This window comes from Bolinopsis microptera, chromosome 4 (assembly GCF_026151205.1).
Source record: "Bolinopsis microptera isolate Bmic1 chromosome 4, MBARI_Bmic_1.0, whole genome shotgun sequence".
NCBI lineage: Eukaryota > Metazoa > Ctenophora > Tentaculata > Lobata > Bolinopsidae > Bolinopsis > Bolinopsis microptera.
The window spans coordinates 6363175-6381986 of NC_087075.1; the positions used below are offsets into that span (position 1 = coordinate 6363175).

Consider the following 18812-nt stretch of genomic DNA (forward strand, 5'->3'; position numbering starts at 1 on the left):
TTGGGAGTCCTGGCGTGCAGCTAGCAGGAGTTGCACGCTGTGGACACGGCGAGAAGGCTTCCCTTTTACCGTAGAAGGCCAGAAACCGTTACCGAGAGAAAGAGAGAGAGAGAGAGAGAGAGAGAGAGAGAGACACGATCAGATAAAGAATCAGTAAGAGAATGTTTGGGAGTGGTAAAGCACTCGGAGGCGTGTTCTTATTTCACCCATGATGCATTTAGAGAGTATAACAGACCCTTGATGATATGCAGCCAGTTTCAGTTGCGATTATCCCGTACTAACTCTGAGTACTCTTAGTACGTGGTATTCGCAACTGAAACTGGCTGCATATCATCAAGGGTCGTGCAATTACGTACTAACTCTAAGCAGTGCATTGTTGCGGCGTGAGACAAGCGCATTGACTTTGAGAGGATAAACGAATTATTAATTAAGCAAGCTGTTCGAAACGTTTAACTTGTTAACCCTTCAAGTTTTTACATGAATAATGTATGTTTGTAAGTAGTATGTTTGTTTGCTGGGCACCTCAACGTTGTCTAATTGACCAGGAGAATGTCACCTAGAACGTGCGGCATCTTCCCGTATATAATGTATTCATACATTATAATGTGTGAATTAGTAGACATCTTGGTTTAGTTGAGGGACTTTATGTTCGCTTCCCTGCAATTCAAAAGGCTGGGATGACAAATCAAATAAATTGATTCTAAAAAATTAATTATCATTTTTATTGTAGGAGTAGTTTTTTGGCTGAACCTGGTAACCTGGTAACCTGGTAACCAGGCATATGTTACCAAAATGTGGCTGATTATATGGAAGTATGATAATATATAAGGCCAGTCGAGATATGTTTCAGTTACAAATTCAAGTGCTCAATTAATTTGGTAAAATATTCCCCAATATAATTTATACACTGTAACACTGTAACACTATAAAGCACTGGTAAATCAAAATTATTAAATTAAGCCACAAAAAAAGCATTGTCAGGACAATATAATCAGTTCAATGTTCATCGTATTTCACCTCCCTACTATAATAACGATCCAATCATCCAAGGATTTTTTCTCAGCAAGGACATGATCTAATGATGCTTCTTTAAGTGCTTCACTAGGACCTCGTCAATCCGGTGCCGAATCCTCCCAGAACCTCCCATTGGTCTCGTAGTTTATCTAGTATCTTACTTGACACAACCTGAACATATGATGTGATGATAATTGATATTGGAATACCTAGACATATTATCATGTAAACATGTAAAACTATTATTTTCTGTAATAAAACATTCAAAAGGTTGTAATACGATCCACAGTATTTCGAATTGTACCAACGAAGAGTATGATGGTGCACAGAAGTTTTAGAATTTTATAATTAATTAATTAATCTATATTATAATTTAAACTTGACGAAATTTCCCCGGCAACGGGGACATAGAAGAAAAAACACCGAAAATCGACCTCAAAATGACCCTCTGGTGAAATCAAACCCAGCTCGCAAATGGAGTTGAAACCTCGCCATTTTTAGCAGGGTTGTAGAAAAAGGATAGGAATAGGCTATAGCATTCTTAGAATTTTGATTTAGGCTTTAGATTTTTTATAATTAACGTCGGAAGTGAGGTAAAATAACCGTTAGAATAATGTCGTTTTTTAGCAAAGGTTTACTGCGCTGTTGCGTAGCAACGTTAAAATGCACGTGCGCGAGCAAAAACATCTTAACTACGCGCGTTGTTATGCTGTATACTACGTCATAATTTCAAAACTAGCTCACATTTACGCTCACGCTATGACTTATATTCATAACTTTGGTTGTGATTGGTATTTTTTGATGCGGTAAAAAGTATCGTTTTGGGAATCCGAATACTAACAACGCTGTTGCCATTGTTAGATAAATTCCATTATGTCTACAGTATAACAGAGCTATATGATGAAGAGAAATTAAAACATAACTGATTTTTAAAATTTCCTCGAACAAAGCTTTGTCAAGAACACACGATCCTAAGGATCCTAAGGATATCTTGGTGCTGTCAAGTCGGGGCAATATTGCAAAGAATCCCGTGTTCAAGGATTGTCTTCATAACTAGCTATTACTTACCTGAGGACCCCAGGCTATTATGTTCCTTAACATATAAGATAATAAAGATTTGGCGGAATGACAGGCTGAGCGCGGCCCAGTAAGCTATTACTTATTTTCATAGCAATCAATTTTCATATAATAATTTCATATAATGATAATAATTTTGAATTAACGTTTTGTCAACCTACGTAAATATCCATTTATTAACCTATTTGATTTAGGATCTAAAGTCATTTGATAGATTATGTCATTTTACCAATTTCATTCAGCACAAATTTCCTTTTTTATTTATCACAATTCTTTCATACGTAAAAACTTCAATTTGAACAGATCTATCAAATGAGACGATGAGGGACCTGACATTTACCGAAATGATTCAAATGTGTAATTCATATATTTTCAGTGAAGCAGGGTTCGGGAACTAAAGCATATTTGTTGGATTGTTTGACCATTGACTAGCGATGACCGATAAATACCTATATATATTTATAACTTTGGTTGTGATTGAAATTTTTTGATGCGGTAAAAAGTATTGTTTTGGGGCTATATGATGAAGAGAAATTAAAACATAACTGACGCTTAAAATTTCCTCGAACAAAGCTTTCGACTAGCGGCGGGTTTCTAGTTAATTATAATTTTATAACTGATTTAAATTATGATAAATCCACCACACGACTATTGACTCGGAAAAGTGGAGTATGTCCCAGGGATCAACATACAGGGCATGTAATCCGCTCTTCAGTGATCGTTCCGTGCCTCTCAGTAGCTTAGAGAATAAGAGATGGTCTCCGCAAGAATACGTCCCCAAGTAGAGAATCCTCAAAGCAAAGTCAGAACACATCCCCGGGGATCAGAACATCTTTCCTACTTCCCCTACTTCCCCAGCCATTAGTTGCCTCTTGTAGACGTTTAGCTTTAGAAGTTCACCTCCAAACATATGGTTGCGGAATGAAGCACCCATTGTCGCCGTCTGGTGGTACTGTCCTATAGCTATTGTTCCTCCCATGGTCAGTTTTACGTCACCAGATGCTTCCTGTGCTATTGGCAAAATATAGTCTTAGTCTCAAACCCCCATGTTATGCAGACGTCACAGTCTAGTTGTCGAATTTCAACTATCGGTAAAGGTCCAATAAAACTACTAGTTGTTTAAATTGGCCGAAATTGCGAAAACTGAATTGTCTGAACGTCACGTGTCAGACATTGTATGACACGTGACACGTGACAGTGATTGTTGGGTGACCAGGATGCTGATATGTTAATTTCTGTGTAACAAAAATATGCCTCACCTCTCCACCGAATCCATTTAATCTAAAATATAATTAATGACATTTACCCGCAGCGTATATATTATAGTATATGTAGTATATAGTAGTATTAGACACAAATACTTGGCGGGCTGCCAAATTAACTAGCTTTGATTTGCCAATTTCAGAAGCAATTATAATTGTAATTATAATTATAAGCTCATAAGCTGGCTTTAAAATTATTATCACGCCTTATTTTTATCGGTCGACTTATAAAATATAATCTTAAGCTGGAATATTTCCGATTTCTGATATAATCGTCCTTGACAATCGTATATCGTATCATCATCAATCTTTATGATGTAAACAAATATTTTTTAATATGTTGGTCGGAGTAGTCGTGCTGTTTTTGTTGTGGACAGTTTTGCCCATCACCGCTTCAAATGTGGACCAGTGCGAGAGGTGTCAAGAGTTTCGATTACAAACTGATTATTGTGCACCACATGCAGGTACTATGTACGTTTACTGTCATTTTCACTTTCACTTTCACTTTCACTTTCACTTTCCCGTGGTAAATTGTTTTAAATTGTAGCTTGCATTATGAGGATATCCTAATTTAATATTCAACTAGTCAATAGTTGAGTTACCCCAAGTTACCCCATTCTGGGACATGTTGAACTTTCGCTTTCGCTTTTTATGTGGTATTATTATTTCACTTTTACTTTCACTTTCACTTCACAGTGGTTCTGGGACACGTAAGACGTAGAGGGTGGTACGACGAGGAATACAATTACTATAACGTCAATGTAAACCAGATCTTTAGAAGAAGGTAATGGTAATTATAGACCAATTAGTAATCAATATAACCGGGAAGTTACTGGAAAGTAATCAGGGCAATTGAGCCTTAATTCATGAGGTTATTACATTTATAACGATTTTGTTTACGATGACTGATGAGACACCACTTTAACCCTCGAGTAATTTTGTTTTGATGGATTTTATAGTCTCACAATCAATTATATTCTCAGGACAGTTGAATCATTTTTACTATCAGTTACCACCCCAGTTTCAAGAACGGGCACTGTTCGTATTACCCCCAGTTACCCCCTAGTAACCACATAGTTACCACCTAGTAACCACCTATTTACCACCATGTTACCACCTAGTTACCACCTTGTTACCACCTAGTTACCAGCTAGTAACCACCTAGTTACCACCTTGTTAGTTGTTACCACCTAGTTACCACCTATTTACCACCTTGTTACCACCTAGTTACCAGCTAGTTACCATTTAGTTACAATCTAGTTACCAGATAGTTACCACCCAGTTACTATCCAGTTACTATCCAGTTACCACCTAGTTACCACCTGGTTACCACCTAGTTACCACCTAGTTACCATCCAGTTACTATCTAGTTACCACATAATTACCACCTAGTTACCATCCAGTTACTATCCAGTTACCACCTAGTTACCACCTAGTTATCACCTAGTTACCACCTAGTTACCACCTAGTTACCACCTAGTTACTATCCAGTTACTATCCAGTTACCACCTAGTTACTATCCAGTTACCACCTAGTTACCACCTAGCTACTATCCAGTTACCACCTAGTTACCACCTAGTTATCACCTAGTTACCACCTAGTTACCACCTAGTTGCTATCCAGTTACCACCTAGTTACCACCTAGTTACCACCTAGTTACCACCTAGCTACTATCCAGTTACTATCCAGTTACCACCTAGTTACCACCTAGTTATCACCTAGTTACCACCTAGTTACCACCTAGTTACTATTCAGTTACCACCTAGTTACCACCTAGCTACTATCCAGTTACCACCTAGTTACCACCACAGTTTCAAGATTAAAACGGGCACTGTTCGTATTGTGACCCCCCGAAAGTGTGGCAAAGAGCTAAAAGTCGGACAACTTTACATTTTGGGAATAGAAGTAAACCGAGAATTTGACTCAAACCCTCTACAAATCACCAGGTAATCTGAGAAAAAAAGACGATTTAAATTTCGGTTCGTTCATCGATGATATATAAAAAAATTCTATAACCTGTGACTCAGGTGCACCTTGGCAATGAAGTACAATGATGTCTCGTCTAACTTAAGGAATGCGATGGTGAGAAGGAGAATAGACTGCACGTGCGGTGTGTCTTCTTGTGGGCATACCACTTGTAACTCTGCTTTTCAGGTTAATTTCACTTTCACTTTCACTTTCACGTTCACTTTCACTTTCACTTTCACTTATTGTAACTCTGCTTTTCAGTTTAATCTTTGAGGTGCAGTCTCTGTTTGAGTGGTATTGTTGCTTATTTTATTTCACGCTGGATCGAGGAAAGAAAAATGTTTTTTTTGCAGTATAAGATCGAAATTGCATAAGAATAATGTAAAATTACACAAAGCTCAGCTTATTATTTTGCGCTGTTAAATTGTATATTTATAATTGCATAACTTGGATAGTTTTAAGTTTTAATGGTTTCCTCCTTCTCCTAATATACCTAGTAAACAACCTTTTCATTGTGTTAAACTTTACAGATTTCTGTTACCTCGCTCCGCGACGCTAAGATACGTTCTCTTTGCCTTTCTACCACGTCCTTTTGTAGCCGCTATGTTGAACAAGGTTTGCTGGATATATAATCTATCGTCTAAAGATATTTGAATCTGACGACGTAACACTAATTCAATATTTAATAGAATACTTTCTCCAGTATAGCGCAAAGTTTTATTTATGGTTTTAGTTGAAACCAAACTTAGTCCAGTGAAGAAATATATTTTATATTTTATAAATTCCTTGCTTTTAAGGGTGCTGCTGGACGCTAGATTTTGAGGAAGTTTCAAGTTGTTATGGTGAAAAAATAAAGCCCGAGCGATCAGAGTTTCCTCCCATTGGTGAGACATTGTATTAACGAAAAGGATCAAGGTTAAATCAGCTATAAGAAGATAAGACAATGTATAAGGGGCACAAGTGTGTAATTGTACACGTGTGTAATTGTACACGTGTGTAATTGTACGCGTGTGTAATTGTACACGTGTGTAATTGTACACATGAGTAATTGTACACGTGTGTAACTGTACACGTGTGTAATTGTACACGTGTGTAATTGTACACGTGTGTAATTGTACACGTGTGTAATTGTACACGTGTGTAATTGTACACGTGTGTAATTGTACACGTGTGTAATTGTACACGTGTGTAATTGTACGCGTGTGTAATTGTACGCGTGTGTAATTGTACACGTGTGTAATTGTACACGTGTGTAATTGACAATTGTACACGTCATGTGTACCATACTGTTCTCTTATTATTCTAATGTAGCACGTGTAGTGCGTATGTTGTATTAAAAGTATCGTCGGACCCATCGTCTTATCGTATACTATATATAGGGGGGGGGGGGGGGGGATGCACTTAGGGGGATGTGTAATGTGGTTATTTTGTTTAATTTTTGCGCAATACTGTTCAGTTATACCATTTACAGCTGAATCTATTTCAGAGAACTACGAGATCGAGAAAAGAGAGCAATAAAAAACCATAATAATTTATTCTGTTCTGCTATCCTATACCTGGGGATTGTATAACCTGTATGTTTACAAACACACGAACACATAAACAAACACCCGAATGAAGAAGTGGCGGAATGACAGCTGTGACCATGTTCCTAAGATGCGACAATGTCGCCTAAAATGCGACAATGTCGCCTAAAATGCGACAATGTCCTGTAGGATGCCTATTTAACTTAATTAAAACTACATTGTTTATTTGATACGTGGTTATTAGGTACTGCTTTTCAGCTAATTTCTAAAACTGTGTTTTACACTTACAGTCAGAGGATATAAATTATAAAGAATCAAGCTAGAGGGTAATTTTAATTTTCTTTTCAACTAAAACGATTGTATTTGTTGGTAATTATTGTTTCTCAGAAGAGCAAGGTTGCAGCGTGTGTAAAAAAAACTCGCTCAAACTTACACAGATTATCTGTCCTATTACCTATAACCACCATACGTATACTTTATGGAAAGTTTCAAGAAAATCGTACGGTATGATCCGACATAAACTATTGTCCGAATAACCTATTTTCTGAGTCGGACAGATGTCGCTGTCGGACAGATGTCGCCCAATCGACGTTTTTGAGCACGTTTACAAATTTTTTTAGCTCAAATATTTCAGTGAATCGAAAAATTCGGGAAAATTTGGCCATGGAACTAGAGGGTAAAAAAGTGAGTTAAGTAGGACCCGATTTGTTAATTTTTACTTTAAATCTAGGAACAGTTATCGAATCTAATAAGCTTAACGGTGATTTTATTTCCACCCTCTTTCACATTAAGGGGATGTGACAAAAATGAGTATACACACGTTGAGTCTCATTAAATTAATCAATCTTTTATGTAGTTAAAAGACAAACGATATACAATATCATTATGAACCGTACAAACTTAAAGTTTTCATAACATACTCTCAATCTGTTAGTGGTAATACTTAATGTTCTCAGGAAAATACCCGCACGGTGTCAATTTCAAATCTCATAATAAACAATAAAGAAAATGAGGTAATGGCCAATAAAATATAGTGTGAAAAGAAGTAAAACATCTTGTAACAAATTACTTAATTCAGAGTTTTAGTCCACGAAAAGTCTTAAATAGCCACGACAACAATACACAATAGTTCCTCCATGAATGATCAACCTGATTCTTCTTGCTAACTATAAACTGTCTTTATTCCAGGTAACTTGGGGGGGGGGGGGGGGGGGTGTGTCAACCATATTAAAGTATATCAAAATGTAGGTTTTTTTCCGATTTTGACCCGGGGATATACTTTAATATACTTTAATATGGTTGCCCCCCCCCTCCCCCCCCCCCCCCTCCCCCCCCCCCCCCAACTTTGTATTCTCAAGATTTGGTAAAGTCCCACAACTTGACAGTTTTATCGTAACTACCCGAAACTATCTTTAGATCGTTAAATTGTAGGCACGTGACGCCGTCAGTGTGTTCTCGCAGTGTTACCAGTCTCTTTCCGCTCTCTAGTGACCACACCTGTAACGTGGTTATCAGGGTTATTCTCATGCCAAAATATCCAAAATATCCAAAATATCCAAAATATCCAAAATATCCAAAATATCCAAAATATCCAAAATTTAACCTGGATCATTTGATAAATTGATACATTTGGTCGTGTTTACAATTAATAAAGCTGGTATGTAGAAGAGGCAATATTATGCTTTTAGTGTTATCGTCACTACTTTAACAAGATTTCTTAGCGTTATCAATTTACAGTAATGGGACACAGCAGTTCTAAGACCGATTAGTGCATTTTTGTTTGATAAGTAGTTCTAGTCACTGCTAATCAGCTTACGAATTTTGACTGATTAAATTTTGCTTTTGTTACAATTTTTACGTTTGAGTTAGTAAGCTATGATGATTATATATGAATTTCACTTGCCACACCTGTATAAGTTTAAAGTGGTTATCGGGGTTACTCTCATGTGAAAATATCCAAAATATTACTTGTCAACTTTGCCTCTCTCGCAATTTCTACAAGGATTTTGTTTGAATAATGGTGTCAACAAGTCAAACATTGAAATACAAATGTGTATCATATTGTATGTAGGATGTGGGGGGGGAGGGGGGGCCGGGGGGGGGGGGGGGGGGGGGGGGGGGGGCTATTTACCTTGATTGTTTTATCATCAGCAGCGCTAACAATCCTCCAGGTATCTGCTTGTAAACATCTCACAACACCAGTGTGTCCTTCAGCACTGGGCAGGAAAGGGAGACGTTACAGATGAAAACAAATATGGAACTCTTAAATCAGCTGAGAAAACTTGCGAATAAATTTGTCTGTCCAACAAGCTGTATTTCATTTCAACATACCTCGCCCAGTCGAGTGTTTGAATACACCTCTCACTTTTGATGTCCCAAACTTTTATTTGGGTATCTAAACTCCCAGATACTATCCGGGAATGGTCGAAGTGTATGCACGTGACAGCGTTGTTGTGACCAGATAGTGTCGCCAAACATTCTCCTGTATCAAAACTCCACACCTATCAAGGTGTTTATTACATAATAGCGGTATGATTACATTAATTACTTATTAGTTATTCATCAATTTATTTTTAAAACTTTTTTGTAACTCGGTAAAAACGTTTTTATGTATGTTGAGACGAACCAAAAATCGTTCATATCCCATACAAACATAGAACATAATATTATCTTTAGACAGTAATTTAAGTAGAAGTGCCCCTAACATTCAAACAAAATCGGTGATTACAAACCTTAATAGTGTTATCGCAGGAACCACTGACTATCTTGCTGCAATCAAACTGTACACTCAACACAGCTGCCAAATGTCCACGTAGAGTGGCTAGACATTCCCCAGTGCTCAGTCGCCATTTCTTTAGGGTGTGGTCGTAGGAACCACTAACTACAACCCCTAGACCTACCTGATTACAAGAATACAAACATGTTAGGAATGATATATGGAAATTTAACGGTGGACTAGTGACCACTCAGAGAATTATTCGAAGCCGCCATTTTATTTTAGGAAAACAACAACATGGTTGACTGCACGTTTTATGTTATGTTTTACTTTGCGGACGAAAACGCCGCGCAGTCATCCGATAAGATTGATTTAGTTTTTTCTCATAGTTTGCGGCGCGCGTTACAATTTACATTTTATCCACTGTGACCGAATATTGTGCCCATCGTTGTCCAATTACTTTAGATCTGGGAGCAATGTCAAATTGCTAATTAGTGATTACCAATTAGTGATTGCTAACAAAAATACAACCTGTAAACATCTGACTGTATGACTGTGGCCCACCATAGTTACAGTACATCTACTTCTTGACCATCCAACTCCTTCAGCAAGATCCCAAACTTTAATCGTACAATCGCTTGAACCTAAAATAAAAATAAATATATATATATATGTGTGATACTAAAAATGTTGTGTACATAGTTAATGATAATATTTGTAAGTTAAGTTATATAGGATGTACTTCAGACTCTTTAAAGGTTAGATTTAGGAACCATAAATCCCACATTAAAACCCAAAGAAGGACTTGTGAACTTTCCTGCCATTTTATAGATAATGAGATTTTGCACAATCTTGACCGTACCACCACTAAGTTGTTTACCAGTACTTTAAGTAAGGACATTAATGTTTCGATTATAGAGCAAGTTGACGTTGGGAATTTTGAGCAATGTGCCCAGGATAGACTAAGTATATGTAAACAAAGGGAGAACTTTTGGCAAAACCAGCTTAAAACTTTAAAGCACTTTGGAGGGATGAATGTTAGAGAAGAAAGATGATTTTTTTCTTGCATATTTTATTTTCTCACCTCTACCACTCATTTGGGATTTCCACCCACCATAACTTGAATTGCTGAGTTACATAAATTTCTAAATTTTAAATTTCTTTTATTTGATTGATTGATGGATTGATATTTTGAATAAATTTACTAACATGTCTTTATATCAGGATGACTGTAAAGGTACATTTTACCGACATTTGAAGTCAAGGCGTTGTTTTACTGATAGTTGTGGCTGACTAATAATATATATATATATATATAAAATATCATTATTCAACCTTTCGTTGGTCAACCTTACTCGACGCTTCATAACATATATTCTAGAATATCTAAAAGATAAAATACAGTATCCTGTATCAAACATTCGGAAAGTTTACACCACAACAAAACTAAATTCGATCAATATTAAAATTAAATTAAACTGTGAGAACTAACCGCTGACAAGTTGGTTATTATTGAGATGCAAGCACCTAACAGTGAAAACTTACCGCTGACAAGTTGGTTATTATTGAGATGCAAGCACCTAACAGTGAGAACTAACCGCTGACAAGTTGGTTATTATTGAGATGCAAGCACCTAACAGTGAGAACTTACCGCTGACAAGTTGGTTATTATTGAGATGCAAGCACCTAACAGTGAGAACTAACCGCTGACAAGTTGGTTATTATTGAGATGCAAGCACCTAACAGTGAGAACTAACCGCTGACAAGTTGGTTATTATTGAGATGCAAGCACCTAACAGTGAGAACTAACCGCTGACAAGTTGGTTATTATTGAGATGCAAGCACCTAACAGTACCACTATGTCCTCTTAGTGTTAATCCGCCCCAGGGGGTGTTGGATCTGGTGCTCCATACTTTTATAGTCTTATCAGAACTACCACTAACAATTCTGAAGTCGTCGAACTGTACACATGTGATGCCCTGTGAAATGTCAATTTCGTATTTTGGGGATTATACAAAATTGGATGTTGGTAAATTAATCATAATCATGTGATGCTTAGATGAAAACAGCAATGTTCAATAATCGCCATTGATTAGCTCGCTCTAAACTTACAATAAACCGTGTTAACATTCACCTGTGTATGTCCCTCAAACGTCCTCACGTAACAGTTACCAGTCAACCAGTTGTGTTGTAATTTGTACCTCTCTATGAACACTCGTCTCCAAGGTATATACCCGTACCGAGACTTGAATATCTCCAATTGTTTTGACGCTACCTGAATAATGTGTTTTATAAGCTGTGCTGTAAACATACAGATAGGTTAGACTGTAATTATAATTAGTAGAATTACACTTTTATCTACAGCAGACAAATTAATACAGGGAAGTGTGGGAAAGTAACTCCTGTATTTAAAGGGTGGAAATGTAGTGAAAGTTGAGAGAGACGGGCAGACTGTGTTTCTACTGGCATGGTCTTGACTCTTGACAAAAGTTGGTTATATTTTGAATGATCCATATCAAATATGGAGTTATGATAATAATATAATGCTACATTATTTATACAGCTTCAAAATTAGTATCGTGACAGAACTTAGCACTAAATATAGCTGATAAATAAGCTATATTTATCTGTGACGTTTTTTGGGTGGTAAAAACTGTCGCAAAAGTTTTATTCTGGCAAGATTTTTGTGTGGTATCATAAGTGATGGAGTACAACATTTGCCGTATAAAATTGAATATTCAATACAATTATTATACCACGTTCTCACGTTAATTATATTCTGCAGAAAATACAAGCATGGCTTCGCAGTGGTTACGATAGTTGCACACTATATATATAATTAACATTCCAATAATATCTGACAGTGAACTTGAGCTTCTAAATTTAAAATATCTAATCACGTGACACAAACCAACCAACCCGTGAACAGTACACAGCTAAAAGTTACCTTTGCTCCGAGCCTGTAAAAAGGTCTGAAACACAAATCTCTCCACAGCTTTGTGTCACAACTCAAACGATACCAGTATTTGTTAACTTTCTGACACTCTGCTAGGGAATACGCGTCCAAATATCCCAGTATCTGAAAATAGCAGTTTTAATCACCTGTTAATCAGTTGGTAATTAGTAATTACAATATCAATCATTATAAAAACAATGTCATTATTGTAAAGTGGGATGTTTATTCTTGAATAAGGATGTTGAGTAGTTCCGAATTCTGATATCTAATGTTGTTTATTTGGAGCCATCTCAGCAGACACCACATGATCTAATATTGAGCCTTGTTGTAAGATAACGATTTATAACTATATATAAATCAGATAATACATTAAGAATGTACACACTGAGGAGGAAGTTTCTAGAATATTATATATATAGTGATTATTTGAATTGCTTAATAGTGACATAATTTGTAAGGTGATATCTATACGATATAATTTGATAACTGTACATAGAGATTAGAGATGCCTCAACACGGTACCTACCCCTTAGTTCCATACGCAAACAATACAGTGAACAAATTCACATTTTATTTGCGAAATAAAATTGTACGGGCGAATTAATTTGCACACAGTAATCGATACGTGTATCGGTGGTGCCGGGCAGGATTAGGACTGCAGCTACTCGAGTTTTAATTAGGATACACAAACAGAAACTTGGGTGCGGACAACAAAATGCAATTATAATATCGATTACGACCACAGCGAGTATATTATTTGAGTGAGAAAAATTTAATACGTGAGCACGTTCACGATTTTATAAAGCTCAATTAATTAATTGAGTGAATCGAAAAAAGAGAACCAAAAAATAGGACATATTTTTTTGAGCGTAGGGATGGTAGGGATATCGTTTAGTGTGTTATACAGTAATATTAATAATACACTACATATTTTACAATACAATACTATTACTAATATAACAAGAAATACACTACATTTACAATACACACGCGCTACCTATCTGTAGATATCTGTATTTATTAGACGTTCTTCCTTGTTATTGTACTTTTAAAAGTGTTAATTTATTTGATTTGTCACTTAAAACAAAGAATATGTGGATCAAGGTAAGGTAATAAATATGTGTGAATATGAACACAGTATAATAAATGACAACCTTACATCCAAAGAGATAGACAAAGTAGAACTTAAGGCAACATAACGAATATATAATATGGATTAATATTATAGTGGGAAATCAATTATAAAGCATTTAAACAAGAGTGAAATGGCTCATTATTATAGCACACATAACGCTGAAACGAACAGGGGTTATATTTAAACTTATCATAATCTTATTTTATGATAAACCATCCAGATTATTGGATGATTTATTTGGTTATTGCTTGCTTATTGAAACTTATTATCTCCTGCTTCAAGAAGTTATTATGGAAACTACGAACTGAACTCATACGACTCGATGATACTAACTTCCTATTCTTGTTCATAGTATGATACGTTGTTTGTGTTATGTGTATATGGTTCACTATTCAGTGAGGGTGTGCTATCTATGTCATACCTAATTATAATATAGTCCTGTCCAATGTCCATGGTGTCAGTTCATGTTTGAATGTTTCAGTTTGATGTTATTGTATAAAGGTGTTTTGAGCACTACAGCGTTCTAGGGATCAGGCCCTCGATACTAAGGGCTGAGTGCTTGAAGATGCAAATGGCAGACATTCCACCAAATCCCGCCAGCACCCCTAACATCATTCAGAAGCTTATGGATCTGAAGAAAACCATTACCTGGTCCTACTTAGCCATGAAAAGGCAATAGACATTGGTAAAGTTATATAATACAAATTTGCAGAAAACCCGAGAAGAGTGGTTTTGAAGTAATTTAACTGTTTTTTTGTAACCCTACATTCTAAAATGGTCGAGATTGAACTGTTAATTAACATTGTTGTTTTACTCTAGAAACAGAAGAAATCCCTTAATAGAAACAGCCATCGATATATATAGCTGCGCCCCCGAACCCCTGCCGTGGCTCCTTCGGTGGCGCTTTGCGCCACGTCACCCTCCCAGAATTTCACAGCTGGATCCATGCCTGCTGAACTGTAAGGGTGGTATGGGCTTCAAATATGTTGCAACATTCCTAACACAAAATTGTTGCTTATTGTCCAACATGATCCACTTCTTAAAATAACGAGCTGCAATCTTCATAAAGGCAGATTTATTTTATTGTGATATCAAGTAATTCCTATCCTTAAGGGAGGCTCAAAACTAGATGTGAAAAACTACAGACCAATATCATTGCTCTGCACCTTTTCAAAAATCTATGAGAAACTCATGCACAGAAGAGTCCTTGACTTCCTAGAGCGACATAGCACTTTATTTGAAGGACAATACGGTTTTCGGCGGGTCGGTCGCGTGAACATGCGCTCCTTGATGCAACCAACACGATTAGACACAACCTCTCCAAAAAAGAGGTCTCTCTACTCCTCCTACTTGATTTTAGCAAAGCGTTTGATGTAATTTCCCACGATATTTTCTTAGACAAACTGTATCATTATGGTATAAGAGGACTAGCACACCAATGGTTCAAGTCTTATTTAAGTTCCAGGAGTCAGTATGTTTCAATAGGGGGCACAAATTCTTCCTCACAGTCCATGAGACATGGAGTGCCGCAAGGCAGTATTCTAGGACCTTTACTTTTCATAATATATATCAATGACATGCCAAAAATCAAATCGTACGCTAAATTTGTTTTATATGCTGACGACGCAAACATAATTATATCAGGTAAAAATCATCAAGAATTACTACAAAAGATGACATAATTTTCACCTTTATTGATAAACTGGGTAGATCAAAATGGTCTTTCGTTAAACCTTAAGAAAACGTGCTACATGCTCCTCAACACCTGACGTAAATATTCAAATTGCAGGCACCACTATTGAGCGAAAAACTGAGGCCCGATTTCTTGGCGTAATTGTTGACGAAAAATTGACCTGGACCAGTCACATTACTGCTCTTAAATCGAAAATGATGCGGTATATTGGTATTATGTACAAAATAAAAAGTCGGCTGCCGATTAAAGTTAGACTCCAGATATACCAAAGCTTTGTACAGTCTCATATAAACTATTGTTCATTGATATGGGGTTTTGCTGCAAAAAGCCATATAGATGCTATATTCAGCAAACAGAAGCAAGGAATAAGGGCTATTATGCCTGGCTTCGTAAACTACTACTTTAAGGAAGGTGCCTTACCACAACACACAAAGCCATTTTTCAGTGAACATGAAATTCTCACTGTGCATGGTCTTATCGTTTACAACTCAATTTCAACTGAAACGAATATAATCTAAGTTTAAATTAAGTCTATTGTCTAATTAATCGCATGCAACAGGGAGCAGTATGAAAATCACACAACCCAGCATATATAGAAAATACACTAAATGACACGAATTTAAATAACAACTTGCAATTACTGACTACCAATATAATAACCGCTCGCAAAACTACCCCCACTTAGCGTAGATAAGCAAGCATTTCACTGCCGCTAAATTCCTTTTCCATACATTTATCTCAATCGCGCGCTCATAATTACTGTAAGCGCTGAGTTACCGGCCAAAATCATTAATCACTGATGGTAAAATTTTGCACAAAATTTAAAAAACAATAGTCCAAGCTGTTCAGTGCAAGTCTAAACTTCTTAACCTATAGGATCGATATTATGGATGTGTAATATCATGTGTAGCGTGAAGCGTCGTGTTTTTAAATCTGTAGTTCATAGTACTTCATGATCACAGTGTACTTTTTGATAACAGTGTGCAGTGCCCTTTCCAGAGGGTTAAAAAAAAAAAGAATTTTTAACATTACTATTTTCTATCTATTACTGTTTGTATTATAATTTTGAGTAAACATTAATCGAGTAAACCGCTCGATTCCCAATCAATCAGTAGCTCTTCTTATATCTCCGAACCACTACATCATTCTTTAGCATAATGCGTTGCTCTTACAACTTTACTTATAGTTTATTTATATCATGCAAGGAAGAATGCCTCAATTCTGCTTGTAATTATCAGTGATAATAACGTCGGGGGAAAGTTGGCAGAACGGCGGTAAAAGGCGTTAGTTATAGGTAAAAGATTAAATAAAGACATATTTATAAAGGAGCTAGAGGAATGTCAGGAATGTCTGATATTATTCCGTATCAGACAGTGCAGATGTAGAGCCAGATAATCTGAGGTTCTGCCGCTGTTCTGGTGTCCACTTGTACGACCACTATTCTAATTTACCATACCAATTTACTACGAGATGTTGGGCCTACTAAGATACCGAGATTACAGAGCATCTCACAGAACTTAATGATAGAATACAATATGAAGTTTACAGATTGGAACATTTCTTATTAGTTGTAGAATGATGATATTATCTGAAAACGGTGGCTATATCAAACTGGGCAGTGGGCACCCGGTACAACAAAATCTACAACTTTAACAGTACAGAGTGAAGACAGGTTCTGGAAATTGTCCAAGAAACGTGCTGGAACTTTGTCAGCGCCTGCAAGACTGGCACGTGCCAACTGCCAAGCAGATCTTTAGTTTTTTTGTTAAGTTATAGGTCACGTGACATTTTTGACCAATGCGTGTCATAGTAGTAGGTCATGTGATACGCGTCATCAGAACACGTGACATGATAAACCAGCACACGGAATAAAGACGAGATATCACTCAACAAAACCAAACTAGAACTGGGTTGAGTGAATAGGAGAAGGAATTATTTACAAAGTGGGAAAAACAGCGGTATGGATCAAAATAACACCGCCCCTTATTTTCTATATCCCCTCCCTTGGCAGTATCCCGGAGGAGTTTATACAGCCATTAAACAAAAACCCACCTCTAAGCTGAGTCCAGGTGGCAACCAGTAAAGTATATCAGTACAGTTGTGTGGACAGTTAGCATGAAGTATTGGAGCCATCAGGGTCGACAACAGGTGGGTTTGGGGAGAGTTGGAAATTTCTAGAAGTTGTTTTAAAAAGTCGTTCTTCTGGGCGTCATCAAATTCTTCGTACCATCCCAGCATTGTTCGTAGATGTGTGTGAAACTGCACTGTCGGAACTCCTTGCTGAAGAGGGTGCAATTATGGTTTTATGTGGAAATGAAATAAATATCAAATATTGTAGGGTAAGAAATTGTTAATATGTATAATAATATAAGTCCTGCAATACGAAATAAACTGAGTGTTTATGGTTGATGATTTGTTCAACGTTTAAAAAATTTCGTGGAATGTTAATAATCACCCGTGTTTCAATGCGAAGAATCGTTTTCATAATATGATTACTGAAAATAGCAAGGGGAAGTAAGGAAAGGGCCCACAAACCCGGGGTCGTCGGAAGCGTTTCCTCCGCCCAAATGACAGAAGAGGGCTGTCTTCCTCTACACTGCACCTCTTAGTCGAGTCAGGGCATGACCTATGGAATATTGCTGTCTTTAGATCAAGTTATGAAGGAATTCTTATCGACAATGCCAGCGCGGAATTATTTACATACCACATCTTCGTAAATTAAATAGTTAATCAAAACTGTTTACATAGACGATGTACAGGAATATAGTTTTGATTAAGTACATTGAACGTAAAATATTTGAAGTTCGGCCAATAAATTTTTGCTGGAATGTAGCATTTAACCACGAACCTTCTAACATGACAGTTTCTAGTTTCAGCACTCAGAAAGGAAGAAGTACTGTCTCCAGCAGAAGTACTGTCTCCAGCAGATTCAGGGACATTCTCGACTTCAGAGCTGCAGTTGGAAGGAGGTAAACTCGTCTTCCGAGTCAGGGTAACATCTGTTGTCAGGGATTGGGAACCAGGCGAGATCATTGATGAACTGAAAATATCTAAATTTCATTAAAATTCGTAGAATCGTTTGGATCCCATGACGGTTACTTTAGTAAAATCATATAACAAATTCACGATAAAGAAAAATGCATACTTATCACACTCACGGTCTGGTTGATTTCTCAGGAATAGTAAGAGAAAGAAGGGGACAGGGGGTGTTCCAGGACCGGCGGTTATCACCAGCTCGACAGGAACAACAAACCGGACAGTGGCAAACAGGTGTGTTGGAAAGTTGAGGGAGGGAGCGGGAGAGATGTTGGACCGGGGCTTGGAGGGGCTTCTTCATCATGAAGCTAGTGGAGGTTTTAATCGTTAATAGTTATAATGATATCTAATTACGACACATACTTCTATCCCCTGAAACTTGGATGCACTGTTGCGTAGAATTATGTGAGTTATTCAAGAGTTGCGTAT

The 18812-nt window shown here is 36.9% G+C and overlaps 2 protein-coding genes across 2 annotated transcripts in view; one reads left to right on the plus strand and one right to left on the minus strand.

Moving 5' to 3' along the window:
• The window catches only part of LOC134813723 (uncharacterized), an 88630-nt gene that overhangs the window by 52776 nt on the left and 17042 nt on the right, over positions 1 to 18812 (plus strand). The window lies entirely within an intron of this gene.
• Positions 7669 to 18687, minus strand: LOC134813979 (F-box/WD repeat-containing protein 7-like). Its single transcript, XM_063821937.1, has 13 exons — positions 18506 to 18687; positions 18196 to 18387; positions 17883 to 17973; positions 17400 to 17627; positions 12511 to 12642; positions 11698 to 11838; positions 11374 to 11542; positions 10095 to 10207; positions 9580 to 9747; positions 9179 to 9348; positions 8979 to 9063; positions 8248 to 8344; positions 7669 to 8039 (listed from the first exon to the last, which is right to left on the minus strand). The coding sequence occupies exons 1-13, from the start codon at positions 18685 to 18687 to the stop codon at positions 8014 to 8016; spliced, it is 1794 nt and encodes a 597-aa protein (XP_063678007.1). The 3' UTR covers positions 7669 to 8013.

Bases quoted from the DNA above. Each gene is read 5' to 3' on its own strand.
- LOC134813979 (XM_063821937.1), bottom strand. From the start codon at position 18,687: ATGATGAAGAAGCCCCTCCAAGCCCCGGTCCAACATCTCTCCCGCTCC. The intron at 11,839-12,510 runs GTAACTTTTAGC...CACATTATTCAG, and splicing joins TTTACAGGCTCGGAGCAAAG to GTAGCGTCAAAACAATTGGA. The intron at 9,064-9,178 runs GTATGTTGAAAT...TTTCCTGCCCAG, and splicing joins CAAACACTCGACTGGGCGAG to TGCTGAAGGACACACTGGTG.